The sequence below is a fragment of the Diadema antillarum genome, unplaced genomic scaffold (genome assembly GCF_040938485.1).
Source record: "Diadema antillarum isolate AM-2024a unplaced genomic scaffold, OU_Dant_1.0 seq00001264_RagTag, whole genome shotgun sequence".
Classification (NCBI taxonomy): domain Eukaryota; kingdom Metazoa; phylum Echinodermata; class Echinoidea; order Diadematoida; family Diadematidae; genus Diadema; species Diadema antillarum.
The window spans coordinates 14,992-30,391 of NW_027272046.1; the positions used below are offsets into that span (position 1 = coordinate 14,992).

General features: G+C 39.3%; 1 protein-coding gene across 1 annotated transcript in view; it reads right to left on the reverse strand.

Annotated features, from left to right (window-relative positions):
• The window catches only part of LOC139745411 (transmembrane protein 87A-like), a 41,184-nt gene that overhangs the window by 7,411 nt on the left and 18,373 nt on the right, over positions 1-15,400 (reverse strand). Inside the window, exons 7-11 of the mRNA XM_071655802.1 lie at positions 15,308-15,331; positions 14,508-14,598; positions 12,589-12,650; positions 10,262-10,382; positions 3,668-3,830 (exon numbers count right to left, since the gene is read on the reverse strand). Of these exons, the coding sequence (XP_071511903.1) occupies positions 3,668-3,830; positions 10,262-10,382; positions 12,589-12,650; positions 14,508-14,598; positions 15,308-15,331 (461 nt within the window). The remainder of the gene's footprint in view (positions 1-3,667; positions 3,831-10,261; positions 10,383-12,588; positions 12,651-14,507; positions 14,599-15,307; positions 15,332-15,400) is intronic.

Consider the following 15,400-nt stretch of genomic DNA (forward strand, 5'->3'; position numbering starts at 1 on the left):
TGCGGGGTGTCCCTTTTTGATGATGTATCATCCTACTCTTCCCGACTCATAAAGTAAGCATCGCACACTACGGTACTACGGAGCTTTAGATTTTCACAACGTGGACATTCAGAGGAAAAAAACCTGATCTGCACATGCGCATTACTGCTTGTCAAAATCAATCGATTCATATCTTGCGTCATCTGAGTTTTCACTACGCATTTTTGGCTATTTTGCGTCCGCTCAATTCACAACACAGAGAGCTATTTGATGAACTGATCATATGGGGTGCCATTTTACTTTTTATAGGTTGCGTCGTGGCGTAATGTAAAGCTACTTTGCAACATAACGCAGGTAGAGAGGAAAACTGCCAACACAATCATCATCTTAAACTTTTGTATCACAAATCAAAAGCTACCTATTATCAAATGTGCCCTCCACATGTCTTTCCAAAAGACCAATTTGCATAATCTGTTAGTGAGCTTGAAATGAGCTGCTACTATACTGGTTGATAATTTTTCACAAACATTCTTATGAACTTTGAAGATATATTGATGTGAGCAACATTCATTTGCACAAAGACACTTTTGAAATTGCCAGAATCTACTTTCTGTCATAATGTTTACATTCCACAAGCTTGAACAAGGAAAAGTAGAAATTACGCGGTGCGTAACATATGTCCCCGCCGGAAGTAGCATTTTGTAACAAAATGTGCAATATAGGTAAAAAATCAAGGTCAAAGGTCAAAGAAGTCAAAGGTCAAAATTCTGTGTAGAAGTTTTGAAGCCCTTACCTAGTGCCATCACATAAAGCAAATGGAATCGAAATTGGGTTAGAAATGGCGAAGGAGTAGCATTTTGTAGCCAATGTACAATATAGGTCAAAAATCAAGGTCAAAGGTCAAAGAAGACAAAGGTCAAAATTCTGTGTAGAAGTTTTGAAGCCCTCACCTAGTGCTATCACATAAAGCAAACGGAATCGAAATCGGGTTAGAAATGGCGAAGGAGTAGCATTCTGTAGCAAAATGCACAATATAGGTCAAAAATCAAGGTCAAAGGTCAAAGAAGTCAAAGGTCAAAATTCTGTGTAGAAGTTTTGAAGCCCTCAACTAGTGCCATCATATAAAGCAAACGGAATCGAAATCGGGTTAAAAATGGCGAAGGAGTAGCATTTCGTAGCAAAATGTACAATATAGGTCAAAAATCAAGGTCAAAGGTCAAAGAAGTCAAAGGTCAAAATTCTGTGTAGAAGTTTTGAAGCCCTCACCTAGTGCCATCACATAAAGCAAACGGAATCGAAATCGGGTTACAAATGGCGAAGGAGTAGCATTTTGTAGCAAAATGTACAATACAGGTCAAAAAATCAAGGTCAAAGGTCAAAGAAGTCAAAGGTCAAAATTCTGTGTAGAAGTTTTGAAGCCCTCACCTAGTGCCATCACATAAAGCAAACGGAATCGAAATCGGGTTACAAATGGCGAAGGAGTAGCATTTTGTAGCAAAATGTACAATACAGGTCAAAAATCAAGGTCAAAGGTCAAAGAAGTCAAAGGTCAAAATTCTGTGTAGAAGTTTTGAAGCCCTCACCTAGTGCCATCACATAAAGCAAACGGAATCGAAATCGGGTTAGAAATGGCGAAGGAGTAGCATTTTGTAGCAAAATGTACAATATAGGTCAAAGGTCAAGGTCAAAGGTCACGACTGAAATTCTGTGTAGAAGTTTCAAAGCTCCCATGTAGTGCTATCATATAAAGCAAACAGAATCAAAATTGGCTCATAAATGACAGAGAAGTAGCAAATTGAAGATTTTGATCACACACGGACGCACACACGGACACACGGACGGACGGACGGACGGACGGACGGACACACGGACGGACACACGGACACACACACGTACGGAGCCTGTTTCATAGTCCCCTGCTCGAACTCGTTCGGCGGGGACAATTAGTAAATCACCTAATTAATAGGACACCATCACTCCATTTCAGTTTGATTTGGTTTTCACCACAAACACCCCCATTTTTTTTTCTCTCTCTAATTGCACTGAATGAAAAATGATGACATTTGACCTTGACCCTGACCCTGAAATAAAACCAGGAAATATCTTGTAATGTGACAAGTACTTGTTTCTTAGATTCATGCAGAGATGCCAACCCTCAAACCTACTTGTCAGTAATATCTCACCCATTTGTCAGTAATAAATAGGGGTAATTTACTTTTTGTCAGTAATCTGGCGATGATTAAAAATTTGCATTGCATGTGTGCAATCACAATTGACTATCAGCCTGGATATACTCTGCTGCGGGCATGCGTGCCAATTGTGTGTTTGCTTGTTTGTTTGTTTGTTTGTTTTCAGTGATCTTTTTATTAATTCCATTTCCTTTGAAAATATGTTTTTAACAAGAAATGTCGCTATGGCGACTGGTATGCCTCCGCCATAATGCATGATTCTCCTAATAGGTCTTGATAGTACATGTGGACAATGTGTGATTACATTTTCACAAAATTGGCAAAATATTACAATGACAAGTTTGTCACAAAGGTGTTGAATGTTCACCTTCCTTGACCTAGGTTTACTTGGATGAATAGGAGAGCTTGTATTTGGGATTTAAGGATTTTAACTTGACTTTGACCCATTCATATGTTTATGCATTGAGTAATTTTCAAGGTATGGAGAAAAAGTGCAATTTCTGTATTGAATAGTAAATTGTTACCATTTTCATCTGGCCTTTGACCCTAAAATTCATAAGATAATCACTGTCACGCAGAAGATGCATAAATATGTAGTACGTTTCAAGATAACTTGAGCCACTTCCGAGATATGGAGGAAAAAATTAGTTCAGCACTTTCACTTGATCTTTGACCTTTTGACCTTTGAGGCAAAAACAAAAGAAGAAAAAAATCTTTCCAGAGAATCTCTTTTAGGATATACATGCATACACCAAGTGTAAACAAAAAATAAATAATCCTGCTGGCATTGCATAAACATGAGGGAAATTGTAAAATTTTGAAGTGTTGCCCTTGACCTTTGACCCCTGACCTTTGACCCCATAAACCCTTAATTCTCTAGATAATCACTGCCAGTCAGCACATGTATATACAGTATGCTCCATGAAGATACCTTGAACAATTTCACGGTACAGAGAAAAAAGGTGAAGTTTTCATATTTGCACTTGACCTTTTGACCTTTGACCTCATGACCCAAACTTTCACCAGAGAATCTTAATTGGGTAATACATGTATACACTAAGTTTCAAGAAAATATCTTCAGGCATTGCATAGATATGGTGGAAATAGTGAAATTTTATGTATTTGACCTTGACCTTTTGACCTTTGACCTTGAGCATGTGCACCCAAAAGTTGATAGGCACATCACCTCCTAATACACATACATGCTAAGTTTTATTAGGATACCTCAAAAGGTTTTGATAGTTACCCTGTCCACAAAATTCATTACGGACGGACGGACGGACGGAAGGACGGACGGACGGACAACCCGAAAACATAATGCCTCCGGCACCACTTCGTGGCGGAGGCATAAAAAATGTGTGTGCATATGCATGTGTTTGTATGATACAAACGCATGCATATGCACACATACACACACACACATACACACACACACACACACACTCACAGACTCACAGAACATGCACAGTCATTAACCTATCATTTCAAAGTGATCTCACCGTGTAATACCATAGCCCAGACTGACAACAATGACCAGCATGCGCGCCAGCGTCCGCTTCAGCACCGAAATCTCTTCTGCTATGAAGATGCCCGTGTTGGTGCTGCGGCCAGTGTTGTTGTGACGCTCAAATTCCGCCACAAAGGCAGCCTTTTCAATCAGACCTGCAAAATACAGAAGAATACAAAGTTAACATTCACATTCTACAGATGCTGTCTGGGAGCTAACATACCAGAAATAATGGCACGTTCAAGATTCATATGGGTTGATAGAAGCCTGCATTAGGGCAAAAAAGACAAAAATATGCCAACCAATTACACACAGCCTAAAATTCATCTCGAGAATTTGGCAAAAGAACACAAACAAACAAGAGACCCGCGGGTCTAGCGCTCACCTGAGTATCGCAAGTTCACCTTTCACGCAGTCACTAATCTAAATTATTCACAGCTCTACCAAAATTTGACGAGGCATTCTCAAGTGGAAGATGAAAATGTACAATAAGGGCCCAATTTTTTCAAGATTCCTTAATTTGGGGGAATTGGGGCCCCCTGGGGCCCTCTGGGTGGGGCATGGTGCCCAGTTTGATAAATTGAGATCCTGACCACCTAGGGATGCTACCTGCCAAGTTTGACAAAAATCCATCATGAGGTTTTCAGGAAGAAGATGAAAATGTACAATTCAGGCCCCCATTTGGACCCTTCCAACCACCCCCCCCCCCTACTAGTGGGGTGGCTTAGTGACAAATATACTGATAATCGTGACACGCCGGACAAAAGTGTCATTTTTTCCTCAGACATTTGTATATATATGAGGATCAAAATTAGGGGGTGCTCCAAGAAATCCGCTAACAGAAAAGATGAGAAAATGCCCTTAATTTGTACATAACAATAGTGTCTGAATTCAAAGACTATACACAGGGCATTCGCCAGGTTTCTGTACAATGCAATGCAATGTACATGGTTGCTAGTCTTAAAATTCAGACCCATAATACGACATATTGTGTGCATGTTTACAGTAATACACCATTTTTACTGGTTTTCCTATGGTAACAGGTGGTTAGTCTGTGTTGCAGACCTGAGGGAGGTGTGTTGGAATAGTCCAGTTTTCTTAAGCACCTTTTCATTAAATAATTTCCTATAATTTCTGGTAAAGGATTTTTTTAGTACTGTCTACCTCCTGTAGAGAAATGGCAAAGAGTGACATGTGACTCTGGCTCAGATACTTTAAATCTTGGGCAATGACTGAGCCAGGTGTAGGACTATGTCACAGTTCATTTTTTCTCCCAGAACTACTAGTTTACCAGTAGAAGAGCTGCATATTCCATTGAGAACTTAAGGTTTTGGGTATTGACCTACATATTTCCTAACAAATTTAACCCGTTTCCTCCAAGATTGTGTGAATTCCATAGGTTTAGCGCAGGGATTACCTGGTTCCCGTAAGCAATTTTTATAGTCCGCACCTCCCCTCTTTATATGTTTCTTATTTCTTGTGGGGGTTATTCAAATGTTTAAAAAGGTTAAAAGTCTATTTTCATAGATGAAGTTGAATTTAGACAATTTGAATATTTTTAAAAATATATTGATATTTGTAATTTCACTCATAAAGACTTAAAGCGGTTTGAATATTTTTGGTCTGATAGCTATGTATAGACATGTTATTAAAAAGTAAAAGCAATGTTTGATTGGTTCACATTATCCAAAGAGGGTGGGATGTAGTTGGCTGGTGAACAAAGTCTATGGGGAAGTTTAAAAAGTTGATAGAAATAAAACAAAATCGGCATAGAGCAGAATCTAAATCACAATATGATATGACAAAATTCCCGACCCCAAAGGCGGTTGATTCTATGATGCTTTATGTCAAAATACATTCCACCCAAAATACATGTGATTGATAGGAGGAAAAAGTATAGTACATTAAAAACAATATAGTTCAACTAACCCCATTAGTCGAGCAGCATAATGAAATGATTGTTAAGTTTTATCGCCTTGTCAATTGAAGATGATGTTACATAATGACAATTATCAAAGTCAGCTAGATCTACGAGTATATCAAGAAACCAAAAAGAAGGGGTGGGGTGGGGTGGGGAGAGAAGAATGAAGTAAGTTATTAGTATTTGTAGTTTTGGTTTTCAGTATATTCATTTTAATTTCCTTAATTTCCGTTAGGTCATCATGGATTGGAGCATTTGTGTACTAGTAATCTGCCAGGAACAAACACAAGAAAAACTTAAAGGTCCTATATTATACACTTTTGGGAGAGTGACTTGAAAAAAAAAATGTTCAGGATATCACATTTTATGCATAATATGTGTAGGTCTGGGGGCATTTCATGAAGCATTTTGTCCGACAAGTTGTCGGACAAATTTGCTCTCTGCCAATCAGATGCAAGGATTTCTGTAGTTTGTAACAGTTTGTCAGAAAAATATCTGACCAAACTGCTTCATGAAATGCCCCCTATCACAAGACATCCTACCATATACAGTTTTTGCAATCAAAGCAAACATATAAAGAGATATCAGTATTTTTCTCATTAAAGCATAAATGCGGACGGTTTAGTCTGGAAACATGTTATCATAGAAATATTGTTCACATTTTGTGTTATTAACAATACTTAACATTGATTATACAGATTCATTTTTTACAGAGGTTCTTTGTATCCGTAACTTACACTTAAGAATAATTTTCAAGCACTAATTTTGGGTTTTTGCCTTTAATTATCCACAAAAAGGAGGACTCAGTGCATAAAAGGTGTATGCTTTATTTTTGGAAAATGTTGAGGAGATCAGGAAAATAATATATATTGATGTAGATTTTGGACCTGAAGGAGCAGTTGAAGCATTTTTAAGAAACAATGCCTTGTGGCATCGTTCTTATCATCAAAAATTAATAATGGCAAACTCAAATGAAAATTGGAGGGGGGAAGAAAAGATGAACATAATGACATGAGACAGCTTGGTAAAGATTAAACGCTAAAATAGACAATGCAGCCTCTTTTCTCAGTTCATACTTATCCAGAGTGTGTGCTTTCTTTCCAGTACCGGTATTATTATTTAGATAGGTTAGGGGAATCCCTTTGAATTGTGTGATACATCATTTTAAAGCTTACAGTCTGCTCTTTCAGAATCTGTCCTTAAAGGACAAGTCCACTTTCATGCGCACGTGGATTCAGTGAATACAACAATATTAGTAGGACACATCACAGAAAGCTTGGAAAAAATCGTACAATCCGTTCAAAAGTTATGATTTTTTAAGGTATCTGCACAGTCGCGGCTGGATGAAAAGACTACCACAGTGTATGATGTCACATGCACACATTCTAAGGAAAATGAAATGAGAATTTCACAAAACCATACTTTTTGAATAAAGTTCACACAGTTTCTTTGACTTGCTACTTACGTATGTCAAGGGTAAAATTATTCCCCCTGCCTTCTGAAAGAGAAGTCGAGTATCCTTTTGTAAGCGAAAATAATTTATGTTGAATTTTCTTTATTCATTCTTTATATCGTTGTACACATGTGACATTACAAGGTATAGTAGTCTTCTCATCCAGCCTCGACTGCATGAGCAGAAACTTCAAAAATTCATAACTTTAGAACGGATTGTCCAATTTTCCTCAAACTCTCACTGATGTGTTCTACTATTGTTGCTGCATTCACTCAACCCACATGCTAAAAAGGTGACAAATCTTTGTCTGGCGACTTTTTTGTTGATCAATTATACCAACCCTGATGGAAATCTCTTCAAATTCATAAGTTCTGAAGTCTCCTTTAAGTTTAACCAAAATCTATATATGTAGTTGCCATGGCAACATACCACTTAACACTAATGAAAAGTATTTCAAACCTCTATACATCCCGTTGATCAGTTGTACCTATTCAAATGGAATCTCTTCCAAACTGGAAAATAGCCTCCTGTAACTAACTTCAATCAAAAACCCTCGTTTTGGGTTGCCATGGCAACGCACAAATCAACAATTATATTTGACCCCTGGTTTATACTCTTGGTACCTTCTATATAACGTTCATATCAAATTTTGTGAAAATTGAATCTTCCTACCTGGAGAAATAAACAAAAACATGATTTTTAGAAAAAGTTCATTGACCTTTGACCTTTGACCTTTGGAAAATTCACCCCAAATTCAATCAAAATATTTTACTTGTTCTCAATATTCTTCCTGCCAAGTTTTATCCAGATTGGATATTCCTGACCTGAGAAATAGCCAAAAAACCTATTTCACAAATAAAGGTCATTGACCTTTGACCTCTGACCTCCTTCCCAGCATCAATTTTCTTGGAGCACCCTATTTTTTGAGAAGGTACATCATGAAGTACCTTTGGTGAAAAAATCATGCTTTTGTCCGCCGTGTCACGATAATTTCACTAAGCCACCCCACTATACCCCCAAGAGGGGCACCCCTGGATCTCCTATGAACAAACTTGAAACTACAGTCATTAATGTACTCACTCATAGTATTATCTCAGCTCTATAACTTCTGATTCTAGAGAAGATTTTTAAAGATTCCTTCATTTGGAGGGTTTGTGCCCCCTGGGGGCCCCCTGGGCGGGGCATGGTGCCTATTTTAACAAATTGAGATCCTAACCCCCTAGGGATGCTACCTGCCAAGTTTGGTGAAAATGGGTCATGGGGTTCTCAAGAAGAAGATAAAAATGTACAATTTAGGCCCCATTAGGACCCCTCCTCACCCCCCCCCACCCCCCCCCCCCCCCCCCCCCGGGTCCCAAGGGGGGGCACCCCTGATTCTGCCATGAACAAACTTGAAACTACAGTCATCAATGTGCTAACTCATAGTATTAACCTAGCTCTATCACTTCTGGTTCTAGAGAAGACGATTTTTGCGGATTCCTTAATTTTGGGGGGTTTGGGCCCCCTGGGGGCCCCCTGGGTGGGTCATGGTGCCCATTTTAACAAATGGAGTTCCTAACCCCCTAGGGATGCTACCTGCCAAGTTTGGTGAAAATGGGTCATGGAGTTCTCAAGAAGAAGATGAAAATGTACAATTTAGGCCCCATTAGAACCCTCCCCCACCCCCCTCCCCTGGGTCCCAAGGGGGGCACCCCTGATTCTGCCATGAACAAACTTGAAACTACAGTCATCAATGTACTAAGTCATAGTATTAACTTAGCTCTATCACTTCTGGTTCTAGAGAAGAAGATTTTTACAGATTCCTTAATTTTGGGGGGTTTGGGCCCCCCTGGGGGCCCCCTGGGTGGGGCATGGTGCCCATTTTAACAAATTGAGTTCCTAACCCCCTAGGGATGCTACCTGCCAAGTTTGATGAAAATCGGTCATGGGGTTTTCAAGAAGAAGATGAAAATGTAAAAAGTTTACGCACGACGCACGACGCACGACGGACGACGGACGACGGACGACGGACGACGGACGACGGACGACGGACGACGGACGAAGGGCGATCGCAATAGCTCACTTGAGCCTTTGGCTCAGGTGAGCTAACAAAAAACCTCACAGAAATGCTTTACAGATTCTCATTCTGCAAATTGCAGAAGATAAGCAATATCACAAGACATGCATTTCTTTCCCGAAAACAATCTAAAATGCATGTATTGCTGTTGGGGCTACAATATCTTGTATCACATACATGTCAAATGTTCAGGGGAGTGAAAAACACAGCAGCCAAAGCACTATAACAAATAGGATCTCCATTCCATTGACATGCCATAGTGGCTTCATTTTTGGGGTAAGACAGCTAGGATTTGGACAGGACATCACTCAACTGATTATCTGATAATGAACGATGGAGTGATTTTTGCCAAAATTTGAGATACACGGTCTTGTTACCCCAGTGATAATAATTATGTAGTTGCCATGCTGTTGGTTCTCATTAGGGTGTCTGCCAATATGTTTACCTTACCCACTTGGGGGCAATGTGAAATCCCTAAAGTATAAATCTGATCTAAGTGTGCTCGCAAATGGGGTACAAGCTGCAAAGCTATCTCGTCACTAGCGACTCTAGTAGGCAAATCGTATTTGTATAGGACGACAGACGGATGATAGATGGACCACATAGGGATGGTTACTCTTCCAATCCCTCCATCCCACTTCAAATCTCAATGGGCACGACTGCTGCCAAAGGCAAGCCTCTCAATTCAGTCCCACTCATGTAGCTTTAGCCCCAAAACTATTCTTGAAGCAAAGCGATGTCTCTTCTCCTCTACCGAATCATTCTGATACCCCCACTTATCTTCTAACCACCCCACTTCTTTCAGAAAGCTTGCTCCAACAGTCCACTTCAGGACTTTACTGCACAGCGCAACCGCAAACTTATATTTCAAAATGTTATGAAATGTGTAATCTTACTACTGACTACATATTCCCAACTTGAAATGAAGGGGTGTCAATTTACAGCAACAGCAGTAACACATGATATTTCAACATTAAATTTTGAAAACTGATTGATTACTGCTGACAAAGTTTACAGAGTATCAAGTTATTTCAGCAAAGTGTTATCTAATCTAAAGACACAGAATGAGAGATATACATGTGTGTATATATACAAATATAGGGAGACAGACAGACAGACAGACAAAGGGAGGGAGTGAGAGAGAAACTTTATTTACCAAGTATGATGACGGCGGAGATACAGAACTGGATCCTGAGCAGATCTTTCCACTGCCTGAAGAGCAGCACCATCCAGACCAGCGCCATGATGCTGTAGATTCCGCACATCACGCCGTAGAACTGAGGACAAGGCAGACATGAAGCAATTATGTCTGGATGACACGTAATCCATTCACACGGACACCACAGAAATCCCATCCAGAAATGGTAGACACAGTTTGCGCTGCAGTGTGTGTGTGTGTGTGTGTGTGTGTGTGTGTAGCATACCTGGCAAGGGCCTTAGGTCATTCTCTATGACCCAAATTCACGAAGGTGGTGTAAATTCATGAAGGTGGTGTAAATTCAGACCATGGTCTAAAATAAGCATGAAATAAACGTATCTTTGACATGCGCGTATCAATATGTGTTTGCTCCTTGACGTCTGTTAGTGTATGCAATCTGTCAATTGTATTTACGTAGAAGAAATTTGCATAAATCATGATTTAAATTTAAACCACCATCCTGAATTTTGGGCCTTTTGGCTTATAACAGCCTCCCCGAATTTGAGCTGGACGTTGGTCTGTTCAGTCCAATTTCAGAGTGACACATGGTCAAAACACCTGAATTGTCAAGCTCTTTTTAGCTTGGTCCTTTTGAGGGCTCTACCTAGATAGACTAAGAGTTTAATACACTTGGTGCACTGCAAAATGCCTACAACCATACCAGCTCATCATACACAAACTGACTTTTAAAGAAATTATTTGATCACATTTTGTGAAGAACCTCTTTGTCTCTTACTGTATACATATGCACTATGATTTGCTGGTGTAATACATTGCACTTCTTACTCTGGGACTTGTACGACAACTTCATGAGCAGTTCAATTGTGATCAAACAGCATATCAACGGATACAGAAATAAGAATTATTCCTTTTCAAGAGAAAAGTTTGCAATTTGTCATCTTGGAGATAGTATACAACAGATTTGTGTAATGGGAGGCAACATTTGTTCAAATTGATTTGTCGCAAATAAAAAAAAAAACACTGCAAAAACATAGTGTGTGTATAGTAAACAAGCAGAAGCACAAACACAAACAAAACTACTTTGACATCCATTTCATAAAGATTTGGTTTCTGGGTCAAAGCTAGTTTTGCTCAATTTTCTCAACAAAAAAAAAGTTTGAATGCATATGACTTGTACATAAGTAGATACAAACTGCCCATTCAGGTCACTCTCTTTACCTCTGAACATTCTTTGTGAATGGGATATATACACAGGATGGACTATAAGCCATCAGGGAGTATTGCTATCGGATATATGGAGTTGCACTCTCTGCCAATAAAGTTTGTATTAAAGATCCGGCAGCAAGGGGATTCATGGTTGGCCGATTCATTCACCGTTCACTGGGGTACATTAAAAAAACATGTAGAGCACCAGTAAGCGAATATGAGCATTGAAACATATGCTCATCGGTAACGTTACACTCTAGTCAAAGTTCTTTGGCTGTGTGTGTAATTACACAGAGATCAGTGATAAAGCTGTACATAATTGGTTGTGAGGATTTCGGAATACATCCGAATCAGGCTAGCCTTCCAACTCCATTGTAGCCCCACGATTCCGGGTCTTTAATGCGTGATTAAAAATGACTGTTCATTTTTTCTTTCTGGGAATGCATGCGAGAATTTTTCAATTCATATATGGGCAGGATCAAAACTAAGGTCTATTATGTAAAACATTCTATCTTGACCAGAATTTCAGTACTGTGAAAGTTTTGAAGCATTTGAATTCATTCAAATTTACTTCAGGCTCATTTCACTTTGTACTCCACCGTAGATAAAGCGAAATGAAATCTTGTTATAAACAGAATAATAGCTTTATGACTGTGAGTAGATGTTTAGCACAGATGTTCTTTTGCATATCGTTTGTTAGATCCTGCAAGTGACCAAGCCCTTTTTTTAAAAGAATAATCATGTATATCATTATCATCTATGCAAATGACAAAAGACGGGTATGTGATTTAAAGCAGTATGACAGTGTACACGCATAAACACAGGCCATTATCGAATGCATATATTCATGTTTGTACTATCAAAAGAGTAGCAAAGGTTAATTGATCTGATACATATTTCAGGAACCTGGAAGAGAGCATTGAAATGGAATACTAGTAGGATCATTTTTTGAGAGACCACAATGGTCTCATTTTCTTTGTTTCTTGCTGTTGTTTTTCTTCTCAAAGAAATTCTTACTCTTTTTTTTTGTCCCCATGAAAGGCCAACCAATGAAGCTGCAGTCATACATTCTACCTCTCAGAAAAAGCGCTAGATGGAAGCCCTTTTGGGTCACTTACCGGCAGAAGAGGATACTGGGTGGCCGACAGGTAGCCCCAGGGTGACTTCATAGTCACTTCCACTGAGGAATCAAAGGACATTTTGAAACATCTCAACACTTGCAGCTACCTTGGACTTTATAAACACGTAATATTTATGTAGTATAATGTCTACTTACAGATTTATGTTAGTCAGTAATGACATTAATCTCACATTTGCTTGCACATATTTCAAATGGTCGGTTATCAAGCAAAGGTCTGTACACTTGTTTGCTATGACTCAACTTTGTGGGGACAGCATCCAAAAGACACACTACCTGTGGACAATTGATATTTGACCGTCCCGTCATACAAATACCGGGCTCATGGGGAAGTCGCCCCTCTTAATAAAAGAAAATGAAAAAAGACAAAAGATCACAGTCACATCAGCAGCAGGACAAACAGAGGCTCAGTAGTATCAAACAAACTAGCGCTGGTAATGTTTTGACAGGAAGAATGCCAGCTGCTGTTGTATTTTATGGGCACGTCGTAATGTCTGTATGACCATGGAGCTACCAAAAAGATGGAGTAACAACGGTTGGGGTCCTTTTGAAGTGATGCTCGAAGCCGACTCGTAAAAAGTAATCCTCGCTAAGCCCCCGTGAGCGAGAGCGATGACAGATGAGACAGTGCGTACGCACAATGACGTCATCCGCAGCGCGTTCGCAAACTGGTTCTTACCATGGAGTTACCTAGCTCCATGGTTCCACCATGGAACGTCAATGCATGGGACTACACAAACTGCAACTGCCCCGTCGACTTCGAGCATATTCGATTTAACATGATTCTGAATTAATTATAGCTACAAATAGTGAATCTGCAGTGTAACAAATTGTTTAACATGTCATACCGTCGTTTAGTATGTAAATCACGATATGATACGACCGGCATGTAAACAAACACTGCACTCTCGACACGATCAATAATGGCCGTCACGCTGTCCCGAACAAACACAAAGACAAATAACAGCTGGCTTCACAACGGTATAGATAAAATGTACGCAATTGTACGCAGTCAACACTTACGTTAGATTGTAGTTTCAAATGTCAGCTTTACGGACAGATATTGAAATATGTGGAGAAATGTGAGGGATTTTTATTAAGAATTTTATTCTTAGGGTATGTACTTTACCACAGTCACAAAGCATGACGACAATACACTGTACAGTACCTTCGCTGTTCATGGGCCAATTCAGTTCGTTCAAAGTGCACTGCACTCGGTATCTCCTCTGTTTTGCCTGTGGATAATATGCGCATGCGCGTGGTCTTCAGCAAAGTTTTGCGCAGCCATATGTTGTTGCAAGTCGAGTTTTCGACTCGATACAGCACTATATTGTATGTGCAATGTTGGTGAGTATGACGTCATTTTTGCAGCTCGGAGCATCGTTTGCCAAAGTATCCCCTGCGGGACGAGTTAAGCCGTCCCAGCGAGTGCGGTGCTTTGAAGTCTGTCAGAACTGACCGCTCGTAGTTGGGTTACGTAATATTGGTGGCCTTCGTTGTTACTCCATCTTTTTGGTAGCTCCATGGTATGACTAACAGAACTATACATACACACAAAATCATCCATCCCGCACTTCTCAAGATTTTCAGACATATCATTTTGCAAGAATGTGGTTACTGTAAAAGTGGAAATTTTTGCACATTTCGCGCAACCAGATGCTAGCACGAAAATAAAAGAACGTGAATATTTTTGCATGCCATATGTTCCGATAGTTAATGTCTTGATTCCACGGAATTAAACACACGTAATCCAGTTTACCCGGCTGAGCACGAAAAATTACTAGGGTGAAAATATCCACTTTTACAGTATAGCTTGAGGGACAGTACTATGTATATTACTTCAACAGCCCCCCCCCAAAAAAATATTATATATAATTTAGAAATTCTTTGAATACTCACTTTTAACTTTCACATTAGTGCTACTAGTCAAGGAAACAAGGAAAAGGATGCGACCATCCTGCTCGTTGGTATGGAGGACTCTGTTGGACAGCTTTAGAAACAAGAAAACATCAGATGGTGTAACAATGATTTGATCGATACCTGTAAGGTTGTAGTAAACACTAAGTTCCCTATCCTCAAGAGTATTTTCAAACTTTTCCTTTATTCTGCTGAACCATTATCACTAGTAATAATAACAATAGTAATAATTCATTACACTGTATACGCCGAATATTTTGCAAGGTTTTTATTTTCGCGAAAGTCAGGTGCTATTCGCGAAATCAAAGACACGCGAAAACATTGACTCTGATCAAGCTATGTGTGTGACGTACGCATATACGTAAGTTTCTCCATTCGGTCCAGGACTCCACGATCGCGAATTTAACCACTCGCGAAATCGTCAGGAAGTTCCGATTCGCAAAAATTTAGACTCGCGAAATATATGGCGTATACAGTAATGCATTATAATCTAAAAGATTCTCCATTGCCATTTACATAATTTCCATTATATAGTGCAAGCGGTACATTGGAAAAGAGGTAAGTTTTCAACAATTTCACAAATTGCTTTAATAGTGTCTGTGTTAATTACCAACCTAATCTCATTATAGTTATCTTCACACTCCTTACAAATCTGTAGCATGTTATACATGAGATAATAGTCTATTCTGGCTTTGCCTCAGGTATGTTATGATATGATGTGTCGAGTTCTGTACTCAAACCCATATGACTAACCATTCAGCTAAACTGGCTGTTATATTTACCTTCTTGGGAGGTGCTTTTGTTGCCTGAAAAGAAGAAGAAAAAATTCTGAGCACTGTTATGAACTGTAATAATTAGAGGTAACGACAATAATC